Source organism: Mercenaria mercenaria, chromosome 19 (genome assembly GCF_021730395.1).
Source record: "Mercenaria mercenaria strain notata chromosome 19, MADL_Memer_1, whole genome shotgun sequence".
Lineage (NCBI taxonomy): Eukaryota > Metazoa > Mollusca > Bivalvia > Venerida > Veneridae > Mercenaria > Mercenaria mercenaria.
In genome coordinates, this window is record NC_069379.1 from 37,788,622 (window position 1) to 37,811,863 (window position 23,242).

Here is a 23,242-nt window from a genome sequence, read left to right on the forward strand (position 1 = left end):
ATCCTTCAGGGATTTATTTGTGATCTATTATGCAATAATGGTGTGCAAAATTCCAAAATTAAAATTCACATAAAGGGAGGTAATCAACCATAATGTGTGCATGAATTCTAAACAACTAAGATATGCAAATGAGGAAATAAAAACTTCATCTTTTATCCATTTATATCCAGTGTATACCCTTCTACAATATAAATATTGCTTCAAAATGTTTTATTTATCCTATGCAAGCAAGGTAGAAACATTAAAGTAATTTGATAACATGAGGTTAAACACCTGATCTGACATTAATCTTAGTATCCTTTTTATCATTTTTTTTTCTAATATTTTGCAGAGAAAAACAGATAAGCAATACCTTATGGAATTAAACAAATCCAATCGAATACTCTAAAACTGTACAGCTGAAAGAAACCTTCGTAAAAAAACTCCAAACAAAGCAAAAAATCTCTATCAATTTGATGATATCCAAGTATAATACAAAAATGAACCTTGCCTTAACACAAAACTACAATACTGGTATAATACCTACACTGGACAGGTATGGGGGACTATTATACTATAAAGTATTGACAATTATCCAAACTATGAATTAGTATCTGTATAGGCCAAGGTGATTATGGTGAGGTCAACTGATCATGTTTCAAAACGCTGTATCAATATTCACAAGTTTCAAGGGGAACAACTCCTGTAAGCTCAGAGTGTGATGTTTTTATGTTTTTAGTTTGGTTTTTTGTTTCCTTTTTTTTTAAATTATCAAGTGTCTCTTGCCACAGCAGTACATTCTTTTCTTATTTGTAGGGGTTATATTTTTACTTATTTTTGCAGTTATAATACAAAACGAAGGGTTTGTTTGTTTTGGGTTTTATGCAGTTTTTCAACAGTATTTCAGTCATGTAAAGGCGGGCAGTTAACCTAACCAGTGTTCCTGGATTCTGTACTAGTACAAACCTTTCTCCACAAGTAACTGCCAACTTCCCCACATGAATTATCAGTGGAGGACGAATGATTTCTGAAACAATGTCTTTTATCAAATCGTCAAAGAGAACATACACTCCACCCGGGGATCGAACTCGCAACCCCGTGATCCTTAGACCAACGCTCTCCCTACTGAGCTAAGCAGGCAGACTTCAAAACGAAGTGTGTATTGCTGTATAATGCTAAAAAGTCTGTTGTCTTTCAGATTGAAACAAAACTTAGCTGTACAAAAATATTAATGGCTACCTTAACATATCTTGAAACAGCTGTTCACATTCATATATCTACTGTAAAACCTGCATGTATACAAAAGACCATTCTAGAAGGCAATAAAGTAAGATGGATTAAGGAAGTGTTACTCTTTAAGACATTATATAATAAGCAAAATTAGTGTTCTTCGCTATCAATTTTAGGCATTCTCCTATTTTACGGAAAGCCATGTTTGTGCTGAACTATATTTACGTCCAATGAATGTCAAATTGCCTAATGAGCGGAAACTGCCATATGCTTTCCACTACCTTAACTTAAAACAACTTTAAATACTTAAAGGTTGTCTCTGCTCACAGGTGGTCTCTGTTCACAGCGAAGACTTAGTCTAATACTTAACAGTATAATGAATTTCTAAAACATATCCTTTTTTTTAATATTCTTTTTAATGGGTCACAGATCTAGCTGCTTAACATTTTAATGTATTATGCATTTTAATAGAAAATCGGAATGCATTATGCATCAATGCTTAAGATGTGTTTATAGAGCTTGAAATACTGAATACTAAAGACGAATATTTTACGTTGGGCTCAAGGTAAAATTTGCACCAAAAATAAGCAATGATATCATTCAAAATACAATAATATACTTTTAAAACTGGGATAGATTTATAGTAAGACTGTTATCATAACTATCTTGATTAAAATTTACAACTAATTTGATAAACAAAATGTTAATTATAGTTTTGCCAGTCAGTGTTACACTCCAGACACAAGGAATTTAAAGACCCAGGGCAAGAATTTCAACCACTAGGCAGAAGTGAATTTAAACCAATGACATCAAAGTCTTAATATCAAAGTCTGCCTCTAAATCTACATTTCAAAAGTACTGTATTCAAAGTTTTCACAAGGGCTTAAATTTATTTATTTCATGCTAACTCTATTTGGTTTTGTTGGGATTAACGCGGCACTGACACAAATATAGGTAATATTGCGACTTTCAAGCTTTGATGGTGGAGGAAGACCCCAGGTGCCCCTTCATATGCATTATTTCATCACAAGCGGGCACCTGGGTAGAACCACCGACCTTCCGTAAGCCAGCTGGATGGCTTCCTCACATTAAGAATTCAACGCCCCAAGTGAGGCTTGAACCAACATTGATGAGGGGCAAGGAAGTGATTCAGGTTGCAGCGAGGTTAACCACTCAGCCACAGAGGTCCCCTGCTTAATCTAGGATTAATCCCCATTTTAATGGTTCCCTACATAGGATGCAGACTGATACGAAAAGCATAAATGGTTCCTGACAAAACAATGAAACTTAGAATATTACCTTGCCAGAAGATCAAAGTGGCAACCAGTCTTAGATAGGTCGAGTCTTGTCATCTTACTACCAATTAAACTTAACCCTTACGCTGCTAAATTCTATAATGAACTTGTCCATCTTTCAATTTGGACAGTACCATTAACTGTTAAAAGGGTTGCTTACCAAAAAGATACTGACTGAATGGCAAACTGTGCAAATCTTGATCAGACTGCACAGATGTGCTGGCTGATCATGATCTGCACTGGTCCCAAAGGCAGAATCAGTCGTGTCCAGCATGATAAGGGTTAACCATATCGGTAAAAAATCATAACATGATAAAAAAAAAAAATATTATACAAAAGACACTACAAGCAAACACACCCTATCTGCACTCATTCTGGTCTGTTTTCTTTTTACTAACTACTAAATTCCCTGTCAAACACACAAGTTCCTAGAATTTCCATCACGAAATAGTCACCACATTTTTTTCTGCATTTATGATACCAACTACCTGCAATTGCTAGAGAACAAGCGAAAACATTTACTATACATCACAATTTACATGATCTTCCCCTCACTATCTGTCATCAGCTGGCAAATAAAATGTCCACAATGGAATCATTAGTGTCTCTCAGAATTTCAATCAAGCTATACAATTTTTTTTATTGATTATAGCCAACTAGAGAAATATCTTGCATTACAGAGCATTAAATATTTTCTAAAGACATTTCAACAGATATAAAAATCTAAAATTTACAGGTTCCTTATTTAAACATCTAGTAGTCAAGAGAAGCTCTTCACCTAGAACTGTTGCAAGTGTCATATGCCAGGAGACATATTTACTTTCCCAGAATCCTGTCTAGGCTACTAGAAACTGTATTAATTTAAGTAAATCACCCACCACTGAACAGCCTATTCTGAATACAATTTCCAACAGGAAACAGAGTGTGTAGTGCATAGGGTTGAATATCGTTAAGGACGAAGCGGTCTGATACCGATACCGATACCAACGAAACGATACGGTATTTTTAACGATACCGATACCGATACCAAGCTTTGAAGTACATCACATAAGCAATGATTTGGTTAGTATTAAATACACCGTTTTAAGTAGTTATACAGGAAAATTTGCTTTGATATATAAACATTTTAAGTCTGTTAATTTGATGTTGTACTAAAATTATGAAAGAGTAAATAAAATAAACATATTTTACAAACTAGAGTTTTTGAAAATAAAAAAAAAAGAGTAGATACGTCGCTCACTGTGCAATTTAAATCTAGGACTCACTGACTGTGTTAATGCTTCCTCTGCATTGACGAGAACTGTGAAATTCAACACTTACTAGCTTTCAAATTAACCCATTTAACAAGTCAGACTCGTTGTCACTCATGATAAATCTTCAACCAGGTTAACTAGTAATGTATTTAAATTGCAACATTTTTTCCAACACAATTTTCATTGAAAAATAACCCTCAAAACGCTTGAAACAACTAGCAATAACGTATTTCTATTAGTTCGCGAAAACCGATGACTTGTTTACGTAGGTTACAGCTTAGTTTCGTAACTTTTTATTAAAATTTTTTTTTTTTCATTTGTTTTGATAGAATATGACAATGAGCAAAAAAATGTCGTATATTTTGCAATTCAGTATGATTCACGTAGTTTAAAATGACGGGAAAAGAAGTTTTTTATAATAATATTTAGCATACGAAATTATTCGCAAGGCCAGCTCTCCATGTTACTCGGAGCGGTGTCACAGTAAACAATGTCGATCGCGTTATAACTGTGTTTCAAATACTATTTGCATATTTTCTGCTTTCTTTTGCCGCGGATTTGGTAATTATTTTGTTTATTTACTTTTATGGAAATACCGGAATCGGAACCGGTTCTTTACGAAACGGTATATACCGGTACTTTACGAAGTGATTATTCGGTACGGTACCTATACCGGGAACCGGTATCCAACCCTAGTAGTGCAGTCAATGTTGATAAGTACAGAGAATTTTCCTTTTGTGCTGAGGGTATGATCCCCATGTTAATTTTTTTGTTAATTTTTTTAATGTCACCATATTGAGTATAAACTATTCGTCTGATCACCAAATCTAACTGATCACACTAATTTGCTGACTCCTAATTCCATTTTGCAGTGAAGCAAATTTCTTCAGATTGCTTTCCTCATCCATATTGCAGAGTTATCCTATCTTTTTTGTTTGTTTTGATTAATCTGTAAGTCTAAGAGGATATTGGCTTTATTTATAGTAGTCGCAACTTGACCACGATGGTTGACCTTAGGCTGATTATTCATATCGATAATTTCATTGTAGAAATCAAGGGTGCTTAGGGTAGCCGTGTATATTTATATGGAATTAGTTTGTACACAGTGCAGTATCAAAGTATATATACTTACATTTGATCACTTAAATATTTCCAATACACTGATTTATATTTACACAAATTTATATTTCCTTTTTCTCTGTAGTTCCTGTTTTGCGTACACTCCTTTTTGATAATAGGTTGTGCCTCATTATGTATTGTAATACAAAGGTCAACCATCGGGGTCAAGTTGCGTCTACTATACCATCTTAATTCTGTACCTTTTCCAATATTTACAATGGGTATGAGTTCAAATATATCCCATATTGTAGAGGACAATGTTAAATAATCCTGTTATTCTATGCTCAATTTTCTCCATAAAACAGGCAAACAATCAGACAGTCACAAAAACATCTCATCAAGCTTCTCTTGACGATGATATTGAAACAGTTACACTGATCAGACAGCTTTGTTGTTTAATAATAAACATCGAGTTTCAAATCAAAAGGTGTACTAATAAACTTTGATAATGTGGCAGTTGAGTCTAATAAGTCCAGGGATGTTCAAAGATAATCCGTCATAGATCTATTGTAAAGCAAATATTGGATTTACCTGTATTGGAAAATATTCAGTGTGGATTGGATTTAGGTCAACTGCCACATTATCAAAGTTTATTAGTAGCATTGTATAGTAGACGCAACTTGACCCCGATGGTTGACCTTTGTATTATAATACATAATGAGGCACAACCTATTATTGAAAAGGAGTGTAGGTAAAACACGGGCTGCATGAGAAAGTGGAAATATAAATTTGTGAAATTATAAATTAGTGTATTGGAAAGTTTTAATTGATCAAATGTAAGTATACATACTTTGATAATGCTCTGTAAACAAACTAATTACATATAAATATACATGGCTACCCTAATCACCCTTTATTTCTACAATGAAATAATCGATATGAATAATCAACCGAAGGTCAACCATCGCGGTCAAGTTGCGACTACTATACAATATGGAATATAATTATAGTACACAATACGGAAATATCTTGGATGGTTACATGATAAAAATGCCAACTGCTACTTGGAAGAGGAAAATGCTTAAAGAATAATTCCTTTATATCTTGTTGCTGAACTGACAGCATTCCGGTGTTACATTTTACAACAAATTGGTGTTACAGTTGAAACAGGTTTGTTTACAAGCTGCATGAGCACAGAGTATAATTGGACAAGGAGACAAATTTGTCTTCTTTTCTACTACAGTAAAATTCCTACTTACGACCACGCCGAAATTACGACCGCACAGCTAATACGACCGATTTTGTAAAGAACGAAATATTTCCTTCTTAAAACCAATGGTCGCTTGTCCGAAAATGCGACCAGACCGCTAATCCACTAATGCGACCACTAATTTCAGAACTGTTTGATTTTTTCAGACTTAATTAATCACCGCAATTACGACCACTCAAATGTTTCTGTATGTTATCGAGAATTGCGGCGAGAATTAACACATACGACACCGTGTTAACACGTGAAGCGTGTACATTGTGTATTTATCCGTTAATTGCTAACAAGTCTTTAAACGTTATCAAAACAATGTATCAAACTGTTTGATTGCCTGAAATTGTTATTTAAAGATGTCTGGTGTTTTACATCGCTATTTTAACATAAGAAATTGTTGAAATAATTAATTTGTTTGTAATTAGACGGATGCCCGTTGATCGAATTGACTGGATTAAACGGATTTAATTAGATCTAAACGGTGTTTGTTTGTTATTATCAATGTAAATACGTTTGGGATTTCAGCGGAGAATGAAGTTTGAAAAGGTTTGATATTGTTGTAATTGTCTTTAATTGAACAAAATTCAAATCATTATCAGTTAAGTGCGTCCTTAATTAATACACAGTTTGATCCGTAAGAAAATAAAGCTACATATAAATTGAACACTGTGTTTGCTATTATTGCGTCTTAATTGTATTCCAATGTGTTATTATCTGCCAGACCTTCCCCGTATAGCCTTGTCCACTAATCAGACCAGACCGCTAATAAGACCAGTTGTACAAAGAACCATGGGTGGTCTTAATAGCGGAATTCTACTGTAATTGCTTTGTGCTGATCAATAACAAAACTGGAAAGTCAAAAGCATGGGACATGCCTACAGATGGACATCAAAATTTCAAACTACGGCTGAAACTCGATATCTGGAACTCATTTTTCTCAATATTCTGGATAATCTTGAAGACATTTTTAAGTCCCGTCCCAAAAACACATGCATAAAATATCATTTTAAGTCGATTTTCAGTTATCTCGACATAAAACGCTCAATGCCTTGGAATTCGAGATACCAAGTTTCTTTTTTTTTTTTGCTGGGTTTAACGTCGCACCGACACAATTATTGGTCATATGACGACTTGATACCAAGTTTCAACTGTATTTAAAACAGACAGAATTGAAAATGATAAAGCACTAGAGCATAAGCATCTCTTTGAATATTTAAATTGTATAGTTCTTAAAATCTTCTGTATACAGAAAGGGAAAAAGTATACATACGTTTGACTCATTGCGTGCGTAATAACCCGAAACGTTAAGTCCGTTGTTTTTCAGAAAAGCAAACATTATGACGAATTTCTAACGACAATCTGAACAAAATTTGTTAAATTCCTTTATCCAACGAAAGAGCAACGTTGATGTCTAACAATAATTCACTTCAACACAGAAATATCTTATTCCACTATCCAATAAAATGTTATGTAACATCCAATGCCAGAAGTTTATTGTTTTGAATACCTAAAATAGAATACATGGGTTAAAATCCTTCACCTATATACAGTACACTTTTGTGGAATGTAAACAAAATTGTTACATTTTCAGATTTTGTCAATTTGTCTATTCATCCATATATCATGCGTAAAAACTGTGATCATATAAAAGGGAAGAAAGTGCATTAAACTGGCAATTTAAAAACATGTAAATTAACATCTGCGACAGACCTGAACAAAATGTTTCAAGTTTCATCGATGAGCTATCTTTGTACTTTTTCCTATATTAGGCGACCTTGACAATATCGCCTAACATGTTATTGAGCAGTATTTTCATTTCAGTCTGTGAGAGAATATTGAGAATATCGGATAACGTTAAGCCCGTTCTGCCAAGGAAGACACCTAATGCAACTGCTATCTGGTAATGTATCTCTATATGAGACGCGCCATGAGAAAACCAACATAGTGGGTTTGCGACCAGCATGGATCCAGACCAGCCTGCGCATCCACTGTTCGCTAACAGTTTCTCCAATTCCAATAGGCTTTAAAAGCGAACAGCATGGAGCCTGACCAGACTGCGCGGATGCGCAGGCTAGTCAGGATCCATGCTGGTCACAAACCTACTATGTTGGTTTTCTCATGGCACGGCTCATATATAATATGTAAGCTCATTTCATGGTTATGCCTAGGTTCGTAACCCATTCAGTCATGGCGAGTCACCTTTGGACAGTCGGACCTGTCTGACAAAAAAATGCCTAGGTCTGACATGGAGGCTTGGGGTGTCAGACAGTATGTCCGATACTGTACAGAGCGTGTCAATTCTAAACTACCGCCAGTGTTTTTTTTACAGAGCAGTTTTCTTACGCACCTGTTCATTTTTCACCTACATATAGATCTAAAATCTAGCTGTTTTTGTTTACTCTTTATGACATATATTCAGTCAGACGAGTTTCCTTTCGGTCAGACAGGTTATACTGGGTCGTCTGACTTTATGTCAGACAAATCTTGAAACTTTTTAGTGTGTTCGGTTTAACGACTTTTTCAACAATTTTTCAGTCATATAAACAACGGTCTCTACTTGTAGCAGTGAGCACAATGCCCAACTTTATAGTGCTGCCTCACTGGAATATCACGCCATAGACGCGTGACCAAACTCCAACGCAGTGATCTCCCTTGCCGCTTCGCTCATTGATCACTGCCAACACAATGTTTTTAGCTAAAATTCAGCTAAGTGGACTTCTTTCAGTTATATGATTAATTAGTTGTTTTTTTCCCCAATGTTTTCAAAGTTTATACTTCTTTTAGCACAGACGAATGTTCCATAATGAAAAAAATAATGATTCTGAATGACAATAGGTATTTCTTTGCACAACCGGTAGTATCCTGAAACGAAACTGAAAGTAAACAAACGAATCTTTGACGCCTTTCACTATTAAAATACTGCCATTTGACCCAAGCGGAAACAGATGGATGCTTCTGAATATTTTTGTCTGCTGGACAAGATATGTTATTGTCAAAAATTTGGTGTATCATATGAATATGTAAGTTAATTTTTAAACCGATCATCACGTGATGAACCATGGTCACGTGAATGTCGTGGTGGCAGTGATCAATGAGCGAAGCGGCAAGGGAGATCACTGCGTTGGAGTTTGACGCGTGACATGACATCCCACCCAGTCACATTATACTGACACTGAACAAACCAGTCCTTAAGCACTACCCTCTTAATGCCCAGAGCGCCTTTAGCAAGGAAGCTACTAGTGCCATTTTTCAGAACCAACGACCTCCCACACTCAAAGCCGGCGCTATGCCACTAGGCTACCATAGTGGTCTATAACTCTTGAAATCTCCATAACTATTAGGAGGTATTATAATAAGATGTGAATGAATACTTTTTGTGCAAATTTTTCCTCATTGCTAAATGTTAAAACAAAAAAACAAAAACATTTTTACATCCATATAACCACAAGTACTGAATTAAAGCCAATTTTTCATTAAAATAATTACTAACCTGTCTCATAGCAAATATCTTTATAGCTTTACTGAGTAGTTTTTCAAAATCATTCATTACTCTTTTAATCTGCTGCAACACCTCTGCGGATAATATCATTTTCTGTTGAAATAACCACAAAAATTGCAACAGCAAATTGTTTTATTTCTTGTCACACAAAAGTATGTCCAAGGGTGACTTTCGAGCTTTTGACAGTGGAGGGAGATGCCTGTGCCAAGATACTGTAAAAGCAGAAATTTTCGCGAGGGTTTAATTTTCACTATATTTACGAGGACCTACATCTTGTGGAAATTAAACTTCACGTAAATATTCACCATTAGTGTAATACTAATCAAAGTTAAGGACACCATTTATACAATTTCACAAATATTTAACCTCAGAAACATAGTCAAAATTTCGAAATCGCGAAATTTTGACCCAGCGAAAATAATTATGTGCTTTTACAGTACTCTTCCATACATTATCATGGGTGGGCACCTCTGCTGGGCCGAACCACTGACCTATAAGCCAGCTGGATTTACAGTACTGCTCTGTGCATTATTTCATCATGGGTGGGCACCTCTGCTGGGCTGAACCACTGACCTATAAGCCAGCTGGATTTACAGTACTGCTCCGTGCATTATTTCATCATGGGTGGGCACCTCTGCTGGGCTGAACCACTGACCTATAAGCCAGCTGGATTTACAGTACTGCTCCGTGCATTATTTCATCATGGGTGCGCACCTCTGCTGGGCTGAACCACTGACCTATAAGCCAGCTGGATTTACAGTACTGCTCCGTGCATTATTTCATCATGGGTGGGCACCTCTGCTGGGCTGAACCACTGACCTTCTATAAGCCAGCTGAGTTAACAGTACTGCTCCGTGCATTATTTCATCACTGGTGGGCACCTCTGCTGGACAGAACCACTGACCTTCTATAAGCCAGCTGGATTAACAGTACTCCTTGCATTATTTCATCATGGGTGGGCACCTCCGCTGGGCAGAACCACTGACCTTCTATAAGCCAGCTGGATTTACAGTACTCCTCCTTGCATTATTTCATCATGGGTGGGCACCTCTGCTGGGCAGAACCACTGACCTATAAGCCAGCTGGATTTACAGTACTCCTCCTTGCATTATTTCATCATGGGTGGACACCTCCGCTGGGCAGAACCACTGACCTTCTATAAACCAGCTGGATCATAGCTTCCCCACATTAAAGAATTCTACATCCCAAGGCAAAATTTTGAACCCACAGCTGTGAGAAGAAAGTGATTCAAAGTTAGTGACCGTAACCATTTGGCTATGGAGGCCCGAGGCATAGCAAAATCATGATTATTACACTACTCGACTTAAAAAAAATTTTTTAATGATAAAGGTTGAAGTTATCCAAGGCCCAACATGTCTGTTACACTACTGGACGAGCTTTTTGAAAACTTTAAAAAACATGAAAAGATTTATGATATAGGTTGAAGTTATCTAAGGCGATGTATTTATTCAAATACATACTTAAAAGCTTAAAAGTAAGTCATCTACCCAATCAATAAATGTAACAGAAATTCTGTAATATTTACATAAATTCATCGTGCATTAAATTAATCTTCTATGAAAACTTAATCATCCAGTTCAAAATGTAATATTTATTATACTACTTGTATGACAAAATTGGGTCTCATTTCGTAACAGATGTCAAATATTAAAGTTTCGATAAATAAATCATTATTTTTTCATAACATTTCATTTCACAATTAAGAGATGTTAGGTATTATTAAAATTTCACCAAATAAATCGTTATTTCTTTCATTACGTTTATAAATTTTGTTGTATAAGCTACTTCCGCAATTCTGTTAGTGAAACACTTGACAATATTCAATGTGTTTGTTATTTGAATTATTAACATCCTTAGTGTGATTACATATTCTCAAGGCTATTTTGCCATTCTGATCATTTAGATGATAGGAGCACAGTGCTTTCTGTACCAGGAGGGGCACAGGCTTTCTGTACCAAGAGGGCACAGGCTTTTTGTACCAAGAGGAGCACATGGATTTCTGTACCAAAATGAGCAAACAGCTTTCCATACCAAGAGGGGCACAGGCTCCCTGTACCAAGAGGGCACAGGCTTTCTGTACCAAAATGAGCAAACAGCTTTCCATACCAAGAGGGGCACAGGCTTTCTGTACCAAGAGGGGCACAGTGCTCTCTGTACCAAGAGGGGCACAGGCTTCCTGTACCAAGAGGAGCACAGGCTTTCTGTACCAAGAGGGACACAGGCTCTCTGTACCAAGAGGGGCACAGGCTTTCTGTACGAAAATGAGCAAACAGCTTTCCATACCAAGAGGAACACAGGCTTTCTGTACCAAGAGGAGCACAGGCTTTCTGTACCAAGAGGGGCACAGGCTTTCTGTACCAAGAGGGGCACAGGTTTTCAGTACCAAAAGGGGCACAGGCTCTCTGTACCAAGAGGGGCACAGGCTTTATGTACGAAAATGAGCAAACAGCTTTCCATACCAAGAGGAGCACAGGCTTTCTGTACCAAGAGGGGCACAGGCTTTCTGTACCAAGAGGGGCACAGTCTTTCTGTACCAAGAGGGGCACAGGCTCTCTGTACCAAGAGGGGCACAGGCTTTCTGTACCAAGAGGGACACAGGCTCTCTGTACCAAGAGGGGCACAGGCATTCTGTACCAAGAGGAGGCACAGGCTCTCTGTACCAAGAGGAGCACAGGCTTTCTGTACCAAAGGAGGGCACAGGCATCTTTCTGTACCAAAAGGGGCACAGGCTCTCTGTACCAAGAGGAGCACAGGCTTTCTGTACCAAAAGGGGCACAGGCTTTCTGTACCAAGAGGGGCACAGGCTTTCTGTACCAAGAGGGGCACAGGCTTTCTGTACCAAGAGGGGCACAGGCTTTCTGTACCAAGAGGAGCACAGGCTCTCTGTACCAAGAGGGGCACAGGCTTTCTGTACCAAAAGGGGCACAGGCTCTCTGTACCAAGAGGGGCACAGGCTTTATGTACGAAAATGAGCAAACAGCTTTCCATACCAAGAGGGGCACAGGCTTTCTGTACCAAGAGGGGCACAGGCTTTCTGTACCAAGAGGGGCACAGGCTCTCTGTACCAAGAGGGGCACAGGCTCTCTGTACCAAGAGGGGCACAGGCTTTCTGTACCAAGAGGGGCACAGGCATTCTGTACCAAGAGGAGCACAGGCTTTCTGTACCAAGAGGAGCACAGGCTTTCTGTACCAAGAGGAGCACAGGCTTTCTGTACAAGATAAGCACACAGATTTCTGTACCAAGAGGGGCATGGTTTTCTGTACCAAGATGAGCACACAGGGTTCTGTTCCAAGAGGAGTAGAGGCTCTCTGTACCAAGAGGGGCACAGGCTCTCTGTACCAAGAGGGGCACAGGCTTTCTGTACCAAGAGGAGCACAGGCTTTCTGTACAAAGAGGAGCACATGGCTTTCATGTACCAAGATGACTATGGCTTTCCATACCGAGAGGAGCACAGGCATTCTGTTACCCAAGAGGAACACGGGTTTTTTGTACCAAGAGGGACACAAAGCTTTTTGTACCAAGACGAGAATATGGCTTCCAATATCAATAAGCACACAACTTTCTGTATCAAGAAGAGCACATGAATTTCTGTACCAAGAGGAACACACAGATTTCTGTACCAAGTGGAGCACATGGCAATCTGTACCAAAGGAGCACATGGCTTTCTGTATCAAGATGATCACATGGCCTTCTGCACCAAGTGAAGCACATGACCTTCTGTACCAAAAGGAGCTTATGGATTTCTGTATAAAGTGGAGTATATGACTGTCTGCAAGCACATGGCTTTCTGTACCAAGAGGAGCATATGACTTTCTGTACCAAGACGAGCACATGGATTTTTGTACCAAGAGGAGCACAAGGCTTTCTGTACCAAGAGGAGCACATGGCTTTCTGTACCAAGAGGAGCACATGACTTTCTGTACCAAGAGGACCATATGGCTTTCTGTACAAAGAGGAGCACATGGCTTTCTGTACCAAGAGAAGCATATGCCTTTCTGTACCAAGAGGAGCACATGGCTTTCTGTATCAAGAGGAGCATATGACTTTCTGTTCCAAGACGAGCACATGGCTTTCTGTACCAAGACAAGCACATGACTTTCTGTACCAAGAGGAGCACATGGCTTTCTGTAGCAAGAGGAGCTTATGGATTTCTGTACCAAGTAGAACATATAACTTTCTAAACCAAGAGGAGCACATGGCTTTCTTAGCAAGAGGTGCAACCTAGAGGGGCTTTTGGATTTCTGTACCAATTAAAGCATGTAACTTTCTGTACCAAGAGGAGCACATGGCTTTCTGCACCTAGGAGCATGTGGCTTTCTGTACGAAGAGGAGCATATGGCTTTCTGTATGAAGAGGAGCATGTGGCTTTCTGTACTAAGAAGAACATGTGGCTTTCTGTACTAAGAACAGCATGTGGCTTTCTGTACTGAGAACAGCATGTGGCTTTCTGTACAAAGAAGAGCATGTGACTTTCTGTACCAAGAGGAGCATGTGGCTTTCTCTACTAAGAGAAGCATGTGGCTTTCTGTACCAAGGAGCACATGGCTTTCTGTACGAAGAGAAGCATGTGGCTTTCTGTACTAAGAGGAGCATGTGGCTTTCTGTACTAAGAAGAGCATGTTGCTTTCTATACTAACAGGAACATGTGGCTTTCTGTACTAAGAGAAGCATGTGGCTTTCTGTACTAAGAGGAGCATGTGGCTTTCTGTACTAAGAAGAACATGTGGCTTTCTGTACTAAGAACAGCATGTGGCTTTCTGTACTGAGAACAGCATGTGGCTTTCTGTACAAAGAAGAGCATGTGACTTTCTGTACCAAAAGGAGCATGTGGCTTTCTCTACTAAAACAAGCATGTGGCTTTCTGTACCAAGGAGCACATGGCTTTCTGTACGAACAGAAGCATGTGGCTTTCTGTACTAAGAGGAGCATGTGGCTTTCTGTACTAAGAAGAGCATGTTGTTTTTGTACAAAGAAGAGCATGTGGCTTTCTGCACTAAGAGGAGCATGTGGCTTTCTGTACTAAGAAGAACATGTGGCTTTCTGTACTAAGAACAGCATGTGGCTTTCTGTACTGAGAACAGCATGTGGCTTTCTGTACAAAGAAGAGCATGTGGCTTTCTGTACCAAGAGGAGCATGTGGCTTTCTCTACTAAGAGAAGAATGTGGCTTTCTGTACCAAGAAGCACATGGCTTTCCGTACGAAGAGAAGCATGTGGCTTTCTGTACTAAGAAGAGCATGTTGCTTTCTGTACAAAGAAGAGCATGTGGCTTTCTGCACTAAGAACAGCATGTTGCTTTCTGTACTAAGAAGAGCATGTGGATTTCTGCACAAAGAACAGCATGTGGCTTTCTGTACTAAGAAGAGCATGTGGCTTTCTGCACTAAGAACAGCATGTGGCTTTCTGTGCAAAGAAGAGCATGTGGCTATCTGTACAAAGAAGAGCATGTGGCTTTCTGTACTAAGAAGAGCATGTTGCTTTCTGTACAAAGAAGAGCATGTGGCTTTCTGCACTAAGAACAGCATGTTGCTTTCTGTACTAAGAAGAGCATGTCGATTTCTGCACAAAGAACAGCATGTGGCTTTCTGTACTAAGAAGAGCATGTGGCTTTCTGCACTAAGAACAGCATGTGGCTTTCTGTGCAAAGAAGAGCATGTGGCTATCTGTACAAAGATGAGCATGTTGCTTTCTGTACTAAGAAGAGCATATGGCTTTCTGCACTAAGGACAGCATGTGGCTTTCTGTACAAAGAAGAGCATGTTGTTTTCTGTACTAAGAGCAGCATGTGGCTTTCTGTGCAAAGAAGAGCACGTGGCTTTCTGTACTAAGAAGAGCATGTGGCTTTCTGCACTAAGAGCCGCATGTGGCTTTCTGTGCAAAGAAGAGCATGCTGCTTTCTGTACTAAGAAAAGCATGTGGCTATCTGTACCAAGAGGAGCATGTGGCTTTCTGTACCAAGAGAAGCATGTGGCTTTCTGTATAAAGAAGAGCATGTGGCTTTCTGTACCAAGAGGAACATGTGGCTTTCTGTAAAAAGAGGAGCATGTGGCTTTCTGCACAAAGAGGAGCATGTGACTTTCTGTGCCAAGAGGAGCATGTTGCTTTCTGTACAAAGAGGAGCATGTGGCTTTCTGTACCAAGAGGAACATGTGGCTTTCTGTACCAAGAGGAACATGTGGCTTTCTGTACCAACAGGAGCATGTGGCTTTCTGTACTAATAAGAGCATGTGGCTTTCTGTACAAGAGGAACATGTGGCTTTCTGTACCAAGAGGAGCATGTTGCTTTCTGTACTAAGAAGAGCAGGTTGCTTTCTGTACTAAGAAGAACATGTGGCTTTCTGTACTAAAAACAGCATGTGGCTTTCTCTACTAAGGAGAGCATGTGGCTTTCTCTACTAAGAGAAGCATGTGGCTTTCTGTACCAAGAGGAGAATGTGGATTTCTATATTAAGAAGAGCATGTGGCTTTCTGTACCAAGAGGAACATGTGGCTTTCTGTACCAACAGGAGCATGTGGCTTTCTGTACCAAGAGGAGCATGTGGCTTTCTGTACAAAGAAGAGCATGTGGCTTTCTGTACCAAGAGGAACATGTGGCTTTCTGTACCAACAGTAGCATGTGACTTTCTGTACAAAAAAGAACATGTAGCTTTCTCTACTAAGAGAAGCATGTGGCTTTCTGTACTATGCGAGTAATGCCAAAATTTCACACATGATTCGTGGTCAGATACAAGATCCACTAGTAAAGATCTTGATGTCAGGAAGACAGGATGGGTACAGGCTAATCAGTGTAAAATAAAAAGATCTAATTTATCCATATTTTACACTTCAGAGGTGGTGGCGAGCTGAATCTTTTTAGTAAGCCTTTTCTGCAATTATATTTCCTTGTTCTTATTACAAGTGAAATGCATGACAATATCAAATGTGATGGACATTAAATCAGCTTGACCAGCAAAGTGAATAGTATAATAAAATAGGGTTATTATAACAGTAGCTCGATCTTGGATGCAGTATTCGGCTCGAGTGGATTTTGCCAGATCGGATCTCACAAGGTGCGCAAGCGCCGAGTGTGATCCGACCTTGCAAAATCCACGAGAGCCGAATACAAAGTCCCAGATCTAGCTACTGTTATAATGACCCTTTTATTATATACCTTTATCGTTTTGATTCTTGTTTTGTTCTTGAACGAAATCTTCAATGTTTATCGGTATTAAATGGAACTTAGTGAAGTTTTTTATGTGCGCTATTTACAGAAATGTGTCGGGTCACGCATATTAATGAAAATAGTCCGGCAGCATACAATATGGAATGTACAATACGGAGTTTAAAAGGTACAATACGGAATTTTTGTCTGTCTGTTCATATTTAATTGTGAAATACAAGCCGATTTTTTACAAAATTTATATAGGTATATAATAAATGATATTAAATCAGCTTGGCCAACAAAGAGTATACAGCTTGCAAGGCCAGCTTGCAAGGCCAGTACAAATTATATCGTGCTGAAACACATGTTCAATTTGAGAACAAAAATTTACATGTTTAAACATCCTGCTTTGATTAAAAGATTAATCAAGTAAATACAAACAGATTTACCCTTGTAAAATAACTATATTTAGTGCCATCAAATGGAATATCCACATGCTTTCCATTAACTTCCACTTCCGGAACAGACATTTTTGTCTTTTGTCTATACACTAAACATACATGCAAAAATGTCACAGATTGTAAAAATAAATGCAAAATATCATGTTTAAAAATGTCACTCACCAGAGAATACCGACAGCATATCACCTTACCACACTTCAAACACATAAACAAGCATTTATCAAAAGGTCAAGGGCAATTGAAAAGGGTTTTTTGCATTATCAAAGATTACATTTGCATTGTCCCAGTATGGTACAGTATTCATTTTCAGATAAAAATATTATAAATTCAGTAGCAAATAAAAATCTGCTTCAAACCAGCATGACGTGTAGTTGATATACATATATGTCATGTTTGTTTGTTTGTTTTGGTTTAATGCCATTTTTCAACAATATTTCAGTTATTTAATGGCAGGCAGTTAACCTAACAAGTGTACCAGCACTAACCTAGCTGTTCTACACAAATAACTGCCAACTTGTGCGCATGAATTACGAGGTGTGGAGGATGAAATGACTGCAGATCATCAAAAAAAATATATGCCTTGCCCAGCAATCTTACTAATGACCCTGTGATCCACAGATCTGCACTCTCCCTATTGAAGTAAGTGGGCAGGATGGGAGGCAAACTGGGGAGACAGAGAGGTATTGACCAAACTGATTTAAGTTATACAATGAAGCAATCTTAAAACATAACTGATGTTAACGGTCAACTTCATGCTTGCAAAAAATGAAGTTTCATGATCAATGACCAGACTGTATCAAAACCATAATAATTTCGCATGGCGTGATTTGACTGTTATAATTTGGCAGTCAGATATCTGTAGACTTGTAACAAGCCCTGAGATTTTCACATAACAGGATTTAACAAGTCACCTCACTCTAGGCTTGTCCAAAGTCCAAGGAATTTCACCCTACATGATTTGACTTGTTAACTTGTTAAATGCACATGACATGATTTGACATTCACATCACTGTGGACTGGTACCAAAATCAAAGGAATTTCATGTGACATAATAACTAAAGACTGGTACCAAAGTCTTAAGAATTTCAATAACTACAGATGTCTTAGGAATTTCGCATATGATAACTATAGACTGGTACAAATGTCTTAAATGGTACCAAAGTTTTAGCAATTTCATATGAAGTGATTATAGACCAGTAGTAAAATCCTAAGAATTTCACAAGACATGATAACTGCATAGACTGGTACCAAAGTCTTAGGAATTTCGCACTAAGTCCTAAGAATCTCACATGACATGATAACTGTAGACTGGTACCAAAGTCCTAGCAAGTTAACATGACATTATAAAATGGAGACTGGTATTCAAGTTTAGAATGATTGTATAACTTGCTAATATAGACTAGAACCAATAGGAAATACATATGACATTTGAACAAGAAGGACTGTTACTCTAGAGAATTGTTCATGACAATTATATATGACAGACTTAAAAGGTCAATTAGCATGTACTAATGCCATCCCCTAATCCCTACACACAAACACATAATACCCTAAATTGTGTAAAAACAGGTTAAATTCATAAAATGACATGACGCCCACCTATTTTATAGATAATGACTCATGTATTGGCTTATGGCTACACGTGGTAGGCTTATTCAAGTGCAAATAAAAGGGAAAATTAGGCGATAAATCCAACAGATTGTTGCTTACAATACTATTCAAATAAACCAAGACAATACAATCCTCCCTGAAATACTGATACATACGAAACATTTTCACACAACAAAGTCAAATATTTGACCTGTAAATAACCTTTTTTTTTTGCCTTACTGCATGTTGATAGTTCATGATTATAAAATCAACATAGTGATAAAAACATGATAAAACATCATGATAAAACCAACATGATAAAACCAACATTCTATTCAACTCATTATAAGTCAATGACCTCAGTTAATACTGGATATTCTGAAATACTTTTCTTTACAAATCTTTCACAATACACAATAATGTCAAATATTTGACCCACATATAGTCATTTTTATATGACCCCATATTTCAAGTCTTTTCATGCACCTTTAGATTGTTTGGTATGATAAAATTTCTACATGTCAAATGCGCTAACAAGGCTAACTGCAAGTAAATTAAATCATGAATATTTATAAGAGCAATTACAATGCAATATTGAAATTTTAAAACAAGGAAATAACACGTTTTTATGTTTGAATATAAATCTATAACACACACCTGTGAAACTACACTCGATGTTGAATCTGTAGAACTGACAGCGCGTAGAATATTTGGATTTAAGTATCCCTCCGCAACTTGAATCTCTGGGATCGACATGTTATTGTATTTTTGATTAAAAACGAGTTTAAACTTCAGCACTTCTAAAATCCCTGCTCGATAATGGCAGATATATCACCTACTTCCGTAATTTATACATTGTGAAGGATGTAGAGCAGATGTACTTTAAAGGGAGGCAACTCATCTCTACTGAACAATTCAATATACAGAGAGTTCCTTCCCCTAACTGAAGTTACTTTAAAACTGAACTGTGAACACACTAATATTTAAGAAACAAGGCAGTCTGAAAGACAGCTAAATCCCCGCCACTGCTATGGATAGTGAAAGGGTAAAACCTTTGATTTTAGCTGTGACCTTGACCTTGAACTGACATGGCTGACTCATGAATTCTGCACAACGTCTTGATGAGGTGATCATTTGACCAAAGTTTCATGAAAATCCTTAAGGAGTTTAGGAGATACAGAGCTGAAACCTTTGACCTTCAGTTGTGACCTTGACCTTGAGCTGACATGGCTGACTCATGAGTTCTTGATGAGGTGATCATTTGACCCAAGTTTGATGAAAATCCTTCAAGGTGTTAAGGAGATACAGAGTGGACACCAAATGGAAGGCTCAAACCTTCAACCCTTAGTTGTGACCGTGACCTTGAGCTGGCATGGTTGACTCATAATTTCTGCACATCGTTCTGATGAGGTGATCATTTGACCCAAGTTTTATAAAATTCCTTCAAGGGGTTTAGGAGATATAGAGCGGACACGAAATGGAAGGCTCAAACCTTTGACCTTCAGTTGTGACCTTGACCTTGAGCCGGCATGGCTGACTCATAAGTTCTGCACATCACCTTGATGAGGTGATCATTTGACCCAAGTTTGATGAAAATCCTTCAAGGGGTTTAGGAGATATAGAGCGGACACAAAATGGAAGGTTCAAACCTTTGACCCTAAGTTGTGACCTTGACCTTGAGCCGGCATGACTGACTCATGGTTCTGCACATCGTCTTGATGAGGTTATCATTTGACCCAAGTTTTATAAAATTCCTTCAAGGGGTTTAAGAGATATAGAGCAGACACAAAATGGAAGGCTCAAACCTTTGACCTTGCGTTGTGTCCTTGACCTTGAGCCGACATGGCTGACTCATGGGTTCTGCACATCGTCTTGATGAGGTGATCATTTGACCCAAGTTTTATAAAATTCCTTCAAGGGGTTTAGGAGATATAGAGCGGACACAAAATGGCAGGCTCAAACCTTTGACCTTGAGTTGTGACCTTGACCTTGAACTGACAAGGCTGACTCATGGGTTCTGCACATCGTCTTGATGAGGTGATCATTTGACCCAAGTTTCATGAAAATCCTTCAAGGGGTTTAGGAGATATGGACCAGACACTATTTTGTTACGGACGGAAGGACGGATGGAAGGACGGACGGACGGAAGGACAGACAGACGGACGGAAGCAGACCATTCCTATAATCCTTCCGCCACGGCGGGGGATTAATAATATATATCCCAAACAGTGATTAAATTTTGTCAGTCAATAAAATCATTGTTTGGAGTTTAGATGCGAAGGAATTATATCACGAGGGCACAGCCCGAGTGATATAATAATACACATCTAAACGACAAACAATGATTTTATTAATGAGCAAATCACTGTTTGATATTATATTATTTCGATTCTTACACATTATCAAGGATTATTATGTACGCCCCTGACGATATCCATCAAATATTTGCCTGATATCTGTTGATTTACTTACCAGCGTGCCGCTATGTCGTCCAGCTCTATGACGTAATAAATGTGCCATCAGAAAAATGAATAATAACACACACTTTTCATCCTTCTTTAATATGAAAACAAATTGGGTTGTGTTACAATGTTGTTTTTTTTTTTTAAATCTATTTATTTATGACATGCCATGCATATTTGATGGATTTTATCCCTATACTGTAAAATCATTTAATTTCGTGGGCATGAAATTTCGTGGTTTTGGTCAAAACGGCAATTTTGTGGGGATATGAATTCGTGGATTCCAGCTTTTGGACATAAAATGAACGAGAATTTTACTTGTTTGTTGGGATTAAATTTCGTGGGTTGACTCAACTACAAAATCCACATAAATTAATCCCCAACGAATATTAATGATTTCAGAGTAAGTTACTTACATCAGTATATCCCACCGGAGGCGTCTTTGTGCAGCTGATCGGAGTCATTTTAGCAATTCTCGGAAATTTCGATTCCACCAGACTACAGACCATGTTTGGTGAAATTCTGACAAACACTTTGAAAGCCAGAGTTATATGAAGAAAATCAGGCAGTCAGAAGCTTGTTTTTCTTATTTTCTTCAGCTTAAGTAATTACACACTGGACGTCTAAATTTTCATTACCGTATTTTTGTGTGTATAGGTCGCACTTCTTCTACCCATTCTGCTGCCTGAAAAAGTTCCTGCGACCTATACAACAGAACATTGCCAGCATTTTTTTTTTCGGGCCAATTTTCTGACCGTAACTCTCGCAAAATTACGTGCATCTGTTACGAACGAACAAAATGGATAAAAAATATCAATATCGGCGGCTTTTCAACCAATAGCGGTTACTTTCAATAAAATATATCGTAAATAACCCATACAGACTATTAAAATTACGAATGACTTTAATTCAAAGATGTTTTTGCAGTCTGAATTACGTTTGTTTCTAACTTCGTTTTACTGGACGCCATTGACATGTACTCCAGGTTGGATAAAATCTGGACAGATCCGTCCTCCATTCCAAACATTGTTTATACTAATTCTTAGCGTATTAAAAAACTTGAAAGATAATTTTTTACTTTTGATTTTTAAATAAAAGAAAAAAATCCAAAAAGAGATATTTTGTTAATCTTTTCACTCAGAATCAAAAGAACGCGGTTAATTACATGACACGGAAAGGTGTTATAATTGCTGTGCAAACAATTCACACTTAAACTTGCATGATAACAGAATGTAAACGCAAACCGTCTGCTGCCAATTAGTGTCAAAAAGCCGCTTTTCTTTGATATAATCTGTTACCGATACTACTGTTGGTACGAAACCGTTGGGAACGAAAACAACACTGTCCGATTTCCACCAATCAGGTTCTGATAATAATTCAGTCCGCGGCATCAATATGGCCGCCGCCATAACTTTTTTGCCGGTAAATATTAAATATTGCTGGGGAAAAAATCCGAAATTTAACTGCGACTAATACGCTAGAAGTTAAATTTTCTGACCATTTCCAGAGCAAAAATTAGATGCGAACTATACATTACCGCGACCAATACACACCAAAATACGGTACTCATTGTTACTGAAGAAAATTCAAAAACCAATGTATTGTACATTATACATGTTTACAGCTGTAAAACAAGAGGGCTAAGATGGCCCTAGGTGGCTCACCTGAGTAATGACCTTAACAGTGTATACATGTTTGACCTAGTGATTTCATGGAGACAAATATTCTTACAAATTTTCATTAAGATTTGACCAAAAATGTGGCCTCTTAAGAGTAAAAAAAGCATTTCTTTTGATTTAATCTAGTGACCTAGTTTTTGACCCCATATGAGCCAGATGCGAAATCAACCAAGACTTCATGATAACAAACATTCTGACCAGGTTTTAAGAAGATAGAATCAATCATGTGGCCCCTAGAGTGTAAACAGGCGTTTTCTTTGATTTGACCTGCTGATCTAGTTTTTTCATGGAGACAAACATTCTGACCAAGTT

At 37.9% G+C, this 23,242-nt stretch overlaps 1 protein-coding gene across 10 annotated transcripts in view; it reads right to left on the minus strand.

The window, feature by feature from the left end:
• LOC123542286 (pyruvate kinase PKM-like) overlaps positions 1–23,242 on the minus strand; it is an 89,483-nt gene that overhangs the window by 39,002 nt on the left and 27,239 nt on the right. Inside the window, exon 1 of one of the 10 annotated variants that reach the window (XM_053532141.1) lies at positions 21,668–21,730. The exons of 6 other annotated variants lie outside the window; for them this stretch is intronic. In XM_053532141.1, coding sequence (XP_053388116.1) covers positions 21,668–21,715 — 48 coding nt within the window. In that variant the 5' untranslated portion in view covers positions 21,716–21,730. Of the gene's footprint in view, positions 1–7,347; positions 7,583–17,187; positions 17,307–19,446; positions 19,618–21,667; positions 21,731–23,242 lie in introns of those variants that run through there. 3 more of the 10 variants (XM_045328062.2, XM_045328063.2, XM_045328067.2) reach the window with 3 other exon arrangements.